At 57.4% G+C, this 8302-nt stretch overlaps 2 protein-coding genes across 2 annotated transcripts; both read left to right on the top strand.

The window, feature by feature from the left end:
• Positions 1-2026: 2026 nt before the first annotated feature.
• Positions 2027-3622, top strand: LOC138487231 (spidroin-1-like). Its single transcript, XM_069613867.1, has one exon. The coding sequence runs from the start codon at positions 2027-2029 to the stop codon at positions 3620-3622; it is 1596 nt and encodes a 531-aa protein (XP_069469968.1).
• Positions 3623-6965: 3343 nt separating this feature from the next.
• On the top strand, positions 6966-7862 carry LOC138487229 (uncharacterized transmembrane protein DDB_G0289901-like). The gene has a single exon (XM_069613866.1). The coding sequence runs from the start codon at positions 6966-6968 to the stop codon at positions 7860-7862; it is 897 nt and encodes a 298-aa protein (XP_069469967.1).
• The last annotated feature ends 440 nt before the right edge of the window (positions 7863-8302 follow it).

Raw genomic sequence — 8302 nt, 5'->3', positions numbered from 1 at the left:
GGGACCACATTTGAGGTGTTCTTTTGGTAGGAGTCTTTAATGCCGAATGGGGCAATGATGCTTCTGGTGCAGCATTGGGTGAAGCGATGTCTTCTCTGGCAGGGGCCTTTACTGCCTGTTGGGGTAATGACGCTTCTGGTGCAGCATTGGGTGAAGCGATGTCTTCTCTGGCAGGGGCCTTTGCTGTCGGCCGGGGTAATGACACTTCTGGTGCAGCATTGGGTGAAGCGATGTCTTCTCTGGCAGGGGCCTTTACTGCCGGCCGGGGTAATGACGCTTCTGGTGCAGCATTGGGTGAAGCGATGTCATCTCTGGCAGGGCCTTTACTGCCGGCCGGGGTAATGACGCTTCTGGTGCAGCATTGGGTGAAGCGATGTCTTCTCTACCAGGGGCTTTACTGCCGGCCGGGGTAATGATTCTTCTGGTGCAGCATTGGGTGAAGCAATGTCTTCTCTGGCAGGGGCCTTTACTGCCGGCCGGGGTAATGACGCTTCTGGTGCAGCATTGCGTGAAGCGATGTCTTCTCTGGCAGGGGCCTTTACTGCCGGCCGGGGTAATGACGCTTCTGGTGCAGCATTGCGTGAAGCGATGTCTTCTCTGGCAGGGGTCTTTACTGCCGGCCGGGCTAATGACGCTTCTGGTGCAGCATTGGGTGAAGCGATGTCTTCTCTGGCAGGGGCCTTTACTGCTGGCCGGGGTAATGACGCTTCTGGTGCAGCATTGGGTGAAGCGATGTCTTCTCTGGCAGGGGCCTTTACTGCTGGCCGGGGTAATGACGCTTCTGGTGCAGCATTGGGTGAAGCGATGTCTTTTCTGGCAGGGGCCTTTACTGCCGGCCAGGGTAATGACGCTTCTGGTGCAGCATTGGGTGAAGCGATGTCTTCTCTGGCAGGGGCCTTTACTGCCGGCCGGTGTAATGACGCTTCTGGTGCAGCAATGGGTGAAGCGATGTCTTCTCTGGCAGGGGTCTTTACTGCCGACCGGGGCAACGATGCTTCTGGTGCAGCATTGGGTGAAGCGATGTCTTCTCTGGCAGGGGCATTTACTGCCGGCCGGGGTAATGACGCTTCTGGTGCAGCATTGGGTGAAGCGATGTCTTCTCTGGAAGGGGCCTTTACTGCCGGCCGGGGTAATGACGCTTCTGGTGCAGCATTGGGTGAAGCGATGTCTGCTCTGGCAGGGGCCTTTACTGCCGGCCGGGATAATGACGCTTCTGGTGCAGCATTGGGTGAAGCGATGTCTCTCTGGCAGGGGCCTTTACTGCCGGCCGGGGTAATGACGCTTCTGGTGCAGCATTGGGTGAAGCGATGTCTTCTCTGGCAGGGGTCTTTACTGCTGGCCGGGGTAATGACGCTTCTGGTGCAACATTGGGTGAAGCGATGTCTTCTCTGACAGGGGCCTTTACTGCCGGCCGGGGTAATGACGTTTCTGGTGCAGAATTGGGTGAAGCGATGTCTTCTTTGGCAGGGGTCTTTAATGCCGAATGGGGCAATGATGCTTCTGGTGCAGCATTGGGTGAAGCGATGTCTTCTCTGGCAGGGGCCTTTACTGCCGGCCGGGTTAATGATGCTTCTGGTGCAGAATTGGGTGAAGTGATGTCTTCTCTGGCAGGGGCCTTTACTGCCGGCCGGGGTAATGACGCTTCTGGTGCAGCATTGGGTGAAGCAATGTCTTCTCTGGCAGGGGCCTTTACTGCCGGCCGGGGTAATGACGCTGCTGGTGCAGCATTGGGTGAAGCGATGTCTTCTCTGGCAGGGGCCTTTACTGCCGGCCGGTGTAATGACGCTGCTGGTGCAGCATTGGGTGAAGCGATGTCTTCTCTGGCAGGGGCCTTTACTGCCGGCCGGGGTAATGACGCTTCTGGTGCAGCATTCCGTGAAGCGATGTCTTCTCTGGCAGGGGCCTTTACTGCCGGCCGGGGTAATGACGCTTCTGGTGCAGCATTGGGTGAGGCGATGTCTCTCTGGCAGTAGCCTTTACTGCCGGCCGGGGTAATGACGCTTCTGGTGCAGAATTGGGTGAAGCGATGTCTTCTCTGGCAGGGGCCTTTACTGCCGGCCGGGGTAATGACGCTTCTGGTGCAGCATTGGGTGAAGCGATGTCTTCTCTGGCAGGGGCCTTTACTGCCGGCCGGGGTAATGACGCTTCTGGTGCAGAATTGGGTGAAGCGATGTCTTCTCTGGCAGGGGCCTTTACTGCCGGCCGGGGTAATGACGCTTCTGGTGTAGCATTGGGTGAAGCGATGTCTTCTCTGGCAGGGGCCTTTACTGCCGGCCGGGGTAATGACGCTTCTGGTGCAGCATTGGGTGAAGCGATGTCTTCTCTGGCAGGGGCCTTTACTGCCGGCAGGGGAAATGACGCTTCTGGTGCAGCATTGGGTGAAGCGATGTCTTCTCTGGCAGGGGCCTTTACTGCTGGCCGGGGTAATGACACTTCTGGTGCAGCATTGGGTGAAGCGATGTCTTCTCTGGCAGGGGCCTTTACTGTGGGCTGGGGTAATGACACTTCTGGTGCAGCATTGGGTGAAGCGATGTCTTCTCTGGCAGGGGCCTTTACTGTCGGCTGGGGTAATGACACTTCTGGTGCAGCATTGGGTGAAGCGATGTCTTCTCTGGCAGGGGTCTTTACTGCCGGCCGGGGTAATGACGCTTCTGGTGCAGCATTGGGTGAAGCGATGTCTTCTCTGGCAGGGGCCTTTACTGCTGGCCGGGGTAATGACGCTTCTGGTGCAGCATTGGGTGAAGCGATGTCTTCTCTGGCAGGGGCCTTTACTGCCGGCCGGGGTAATGACGCTTCTGGTGCAGCATTGGGTGAAGCGATGTCTTCTCTGGCAGGGGTCTTTACTGCCGGCCGGGGTAATGACGCTTCTGGTGCAGCATTGGGTGAAGCGACGTCTTCTCTGGCAGGGGCCTTTACTGCCGGCCGGGGTAATGACGCTTCTGGTGCAGCATTGGGTGAAGCGATGTCTTTTCTGGCAGGGGCCTTTACTGCCGGCCAGGGTAATGACGCTTCTGGTGCAGCATTGGGTGAAGCAATGTCTTCTCTGGCAGGGGCCTTTACTGCCGGCCGGTGTAATGACGCTTCTGGTGCAGCAATGGGTGAAGCGATGTCTTCTCTGGCAGGGGTCTTTACTGCCGACCGGGGCAACGATGCTTCTGGTGCAGCATTGGGTGAAGCAATGTCTTCTCTGGCAGGGGCATTTACTGCCGGCCGGGGTAACGACGCTTCTGGTGCAGCATTGGGTGAAGCGATGTCTTCTCTGGAAGGGGCCTTTACTGCCGGCCGGGGTAATGACGCTTCTGGTGCAGCATTGGGTGAAGCGATGTCTTCTCTGGAAGGGGCCTTTACTGCCGGCCGGGGTAATGACGCTTCTGGTGCAGCATTGGGTGAAGCGATGTCTTCTCTGGCAGGGGCCTTTACTGCCGGCCGGGATAATGACGCTTCTGGTGCAGCATTGGGTGAAGCAATGTCTCTCTGGCAGGGGCCTTTACTGCCGGCCGGGGTAATGACGCTTCTGGTGCAGCATTGGGTGAAGCGATGTCTTCTCTGGCAGGGGTCTTTACTGCCGGCCGGGGTAATGACGCTTCTGGTGCAACATTGGGTGAAGCGATGTCTTCTCTGACAGGGGCCTTTACTGCCGGCCGGGGTAATGATGCTTCTGGTGCAGCATTGGGTGAAGCGATGTCTTCTCTGGCAGGGGCCTTTACTGCCGGCCGGGGTAATGACGCTTCTGGTGCAGCATTGGGTGAAGCAATGTCTTTTCTGGCAGGGGCCTTTACTGCCGGCCGGGGTAATGACGCCTCTGGTGCAGCATTGGGTGAAGCGATGTCTTCTCTGGCAGTACCCTTTACTGCCGGCCGGGATAATGACGCTTCTGGTGCAGCATTGGGTGAGGTGATGTCTCTCTGGCAGGTGCCTTTACTGCCGGCCGGGGTAATGACGCTTCTGGTGCAGCAGTGGGTGAAGCGATGTCTTCTCTAGCAAGGGTCTTTACTGCTGGCCGGGGTAATGACGCTTCTGGTGCAACATTGGGTGAAGCGATGTCTTCTCTGACAGGGGCCTTTACTGCCGGCCAGGGTAATGATGCCTCTGGTGCAGCATTGGGTGAAGCAATGTCTTCTCTGGCAGTACCCTTTACTGCCGGCCGGGATAATGACGCTTCTGGTGCAGCATTGGGTGAGGCGATGTCTTCTCTGACAGGGGCCTCTACTGCCGGCCGGGGTAATGACGCTTCTGGTGCAGCATTGGGTGAAGCAATGTCTTCACTGGCAGGGGCCTTTACTGCCGGCCGGGGTAATGATGCTTCTGGTGCAACATTGGGTGAAGCGATGTCTTCTCTGACAGGGGCCTCTACTGCCGGCCGGGGTAATGACGCTTCTGGTGCAGCATTGGGTGAAGCGATGTCTTCTCTGGCAGGGGCCTTTACTGCCGGCCAGGGTAATGCCGCTTCTGGTGCAGCATTGGGTGAAGCGATTTATTCTCTGGCAGGGGCCTTTACTGCTGGCCGGGGTAATGCCCCTTTTGGTGCAGCATTGGGTGAAGCGATGTCTTCTCTGGCAGGGGTCTTTACTGCAGGCCGGGGTAATGACGCTTCTGGTGCAGCATTGGGTGAAGCGATGTCTTCACTGGCAGGGGCCTTTACTGCCGGCTGGGGTAATGACGCTTCTGGTGCAGAATTGGGTGAAGCAATGTTTTCTCTGGCAGGGGCCTTTACTGCCGGCCGGGGTAATGACGCTTCTGGTGCAGCATTGGTGAAGCGATGTCTTCTCTGGCAGGCGTCTTTACTGTCGGCCGGGGCAATGATGCTTCTGGTGCAGCATCGGGTGAAGCAATGTCTTCTCTGGCAGGGGTCTTTACTGCCGGCCAGGGTAATGACGCTTCTGGTGCAGCATTGGGCGAAGCAATGTCTTCTCTGGCAGGAGCCTTTACTGCCGGCCGGGGTAATGATGCTTCTGGTGCAGCATTGGGTGAAGCCATTTCTTCTCTGGCAGTAGCCTTTACTGCCGGCCGGGGTAATGATGCTTTTTGTGCAGCATTGGGTGAAACAATGTCTTCTCTGGCAGGGCCTTTACTGCCGGCCGGGGTAATGATGCTTCTGGTGCAGCATTGGGTGAAGCGATGTCTTCTCTGGCAGGGGTCTTTACTGCTGGCTGGGGTAATGATGCTTCTGGTGCAGCATTGGGTGAAGCAATGCCTTCTCTGGGAGGGGCCTTTACTCCCGGCCGGGGTAATGACGCTTCTGGTGCAGCATTGGGTGAAGCGATGTCTTCTCTGGCAGCGGCCTTTTTTGCCGGCTGCGGTAATGATGCTTCTGATGCAGCATTGGGTGAAGCAATGTCTTCTCTAGCAGGGGCCTTTACTGCTGGCCGGGGTAATGACGCTTCTGGTGCAGCATTGGGTGAAGCGATGTCTTCTCTGGCAGGGGCCTTTACTGCTGGCCAGGGTAATGATGCTTCTGGTGCAGCATTGGGTGAAGCGATGTGTTCTCGGGCAGGGGCCTTTACTGCTGGCGAGGGTAATGATGCTTCTGGTGCAGTATTGGGTGAAGCAATGTCTTCTCTGGCAGGGGCCTTTACTGCCGGCCGGAGTAATGACGCTTCTGGTGCAGCATTGGGTGAAGCGATGTCTTTTCTGGCAGGGGCCTTTCCTGCGGGCCAGGGTAATGATGCTTCTGGTGCAGCATTGGGTGAAGCAATGTCTTCTCTGGCAGGGGCCTTTACTGCCGGCCGGGTAATGACGCTTCATGTGCAGCATTGGGTGAAGCGATGTCTTCTCTGGCAGGGGCCTTTACTGCCGGCCGGGGTAATGACGCTTCTGGTGCAGCATTGGGTGAAGCGATGTCTTTTCTGGCAGGGGCCTTTACTGCCAGCCAGGTACTGACACTTATGGTGCAGCATTGGGTGAAGCGATGTCTTCTCTGGCAGGGGCCTTTACTGCCGGCCGGGGTAACGATGCTTCTGGTGCAGCATTGGGTGAAGCAATGTCTTCTCTGGCAGGGCCTTTACTGCCGGCCGAGGTAATGACGCTTCTGGTGCAGCATTGGGTGAAGCGATGTCTTCTCTGGCAGGGGCCTTTACTGCCGGCCGGGTAATGACACTTCTGGTGCAGCATTGGGTGAAGCGATGTCTTCTCTGGCAGGGGCCTTTACTGCCGGCCGGGTAATGACGCTTCATGTGCAGCATTGGGTGAAGCGATGTCTTCTCTGGCAGGGGCCTTTACTGCCGGCCGGGTAATGACGCTTCATGTGCAGCATTGGGTGAAGCGATGTCTTCTCTGGCAGGGGTCTTTACTGCTGGCCGGGGTAATGACGCTTCTGGCACAGCATTGGGTGAAGCAATGTCTTCTCTGTCCGGGGCCTTTACTGCCGTCCGGGGTAATGACCCTTCTGGTGCAGCATTGGGTGAAGCAATGTCTTCTCTACCAGGGGCCTTTACTGCCGGCTGGGGTAATGACGCTTCTGGTGCAGCATTGGGTGAAGCGATGTCTTCTCTGGCAGGGGCCTTTACTGCCGGCTGGGGTAATGACGCTTCTGGTGCAGCATTGCGTGAAGCAATGTCTTCTCTGGCAGGGGACTTTACTGCCGGCCGGGTAATGACGCTTCTGGTGCAGCATTGGGTGAAGCGATGTCTTCTCTGGCAAGGGCCTTTAGTGCCGGCCGGGGCAATGAAGCTTCTGGTGCAGCATTGGGTGAAGCGATGTCTTCTCTGGCAGGGGCCTTTACTGCCGGCTGGGGTAATGACGCTTCTGGTGCAGCATTGGGTGAGGGCCTTTACTACCGGCCAGGGCAATGATGCTTCTGGTGCAGCATTGGGGAGGGCCTTTACTGCCAGCCGGGGTAATGATGCTTCTGGTGCAGCATTGGGTGAAGCGATGTCTTCTCTGGCAGGGGCCTTTACTGCCGGCTGGGGTAATGATGCTTCTGGTGCAGCATTGGGTGAGGGCCTTTACTACCGGCCAGGGCAATGATGCTACTGGTGCAGCATTGGGTGAGGGCCTTTACTGCCAGCCTGGGTAATAATGCTTCTGGTGCAGCATTGGGTGAAGCAATGTCTTCTCTGGCAGGGGCCTTTACTGCCAGCTGGGGTAATGACGCTTCTGGTGCAGCATTGGGTGAAGCAATGTCTTCTCTGGCACGGGCCTTTACTGCCGACCGGGGTTATAACGCTTCTAGTGCAGAATTGGGTGAAGCAATGTCTTCTCTGGCAGGGGCCTTTCCTGCCGGCCGGGGTAATGACGCCTCTGGTGCAGCATTGGGTGAAGCGATGTCTTCTCTGGCAGGGGCCTTTACTGCCGGCCGGGGTAATGTCGCTTCTGGTGCAGCATTGGGTGAAGCAATGTCTTATCTGTCAGGGGCCTTTACTGCCGGCCAGGGTTATAACACTTCTGGTGCAGCTTTGGGTGAAGCGATGTCTTCTCTGGCAGGGGCCTTTACTGCCGGCCAGAGTAATGACGCTTCTGGTGCAGCATTGGGTGAAGCGATGTCTTCTCTGGCAGGGGCCTTTACTGCCGGCCAGGGTAATGACGCTTCTGGTGCAGCACTGGGTGAAGCGATGTCTTCTCTGGCAGGGGCCTTTACTGCCGGCCGGGGTAATGACGCTTCTGGCACAGCATTGGGTGAAGCAATGTCTTCTCTGTCTGGGGCCTTTCCTGCCAGCCGGGGTAATGACGCTTCTGGTGCAGCATTGGGTGAAGCGATGTCTTCTCTACCAGGGCCCTTTACTGCCGGCTGGGGTAATGACGCTTCTGGTGCAGCATTGGGTGAAGTGATGTCTTCTCTGGCAGGGGCCTTTACTGCCGGCTGGGGTAATGACGCTTCTGGTGCAGCATTGGGTGAGGGCCTTTACTGCCGGCCGGGGCAATGACGCTTCTGGTGCAGCATTGGGTGAGGGCATTTACTGCCGGCCGGGGCAATGATGCTTCTGGTGCAGCATTGGGTGAAGTGATGTCTTCTCTGACAGGGGCCTTTACTGCCGGCCAGGGTAATGACGCTTCTGGTGCAGCATTGGGTGAAGCGATGTCTTCTCTATCAGGGGCCTTTACTGCCGGCTGGGGTAATGACGCTTCTGGTGCAGCATTGGGTGAAGCGATGTCTTCTCTGGCAGGGGCCTTTACTGCCGGCTGGGGTAATGATGCTTCTGGTGCAGCATTGGGTGAGGGCCTTTACTGCCGGCCGGGGCAATGACGCTTCTGGTGCAGCACTGGGTGAGGGCCTTTACTGCCGGCCGGGGTTATAACGCTTCTGGTGCAGCATTGGGTGAAGCGATGTCTTCTCTGGCATTGGCCTTTCCTGCCCGCCGGGGTA

This window comes from Ambystoma mexicanum, chromosome 9 (genome assembly GCF_040938575.1).
Source record: "Ambystoma mexicanum isolate Mex_15411 chromosome 9, UKY_AmexF1_1, whole genome shotgun sequence".
Taxonomy (NCBI): domain Eukaryota; kingdom Metazoa; phylum Chordata; class Amphibia; order Caudata; family Ambystomatidae; genus Ambystoma; species Ambystoma mexicanum.
This window is presented reverse-complemented; position numbering and strand designations above follow the sequence as displayed.

What these genes read in the sequence shown, in the direction of transcription:
- LOC138487231 (XM_069613867.1), top strand. Translation starts at nt 2,027, where the DNA reads ATGTCTTCTCTGGCAGGGGCCTTTACTGCCGGCCGGGGTAATGACGCT.
- LOC138487229 (XM_069613866.1), top strand. Translation starts at nt 6,966, where the DNA reads ATGCTACTGGTGCAGCATTGGGTGAGGGCCTTTACTGCCAGCCTGGGT.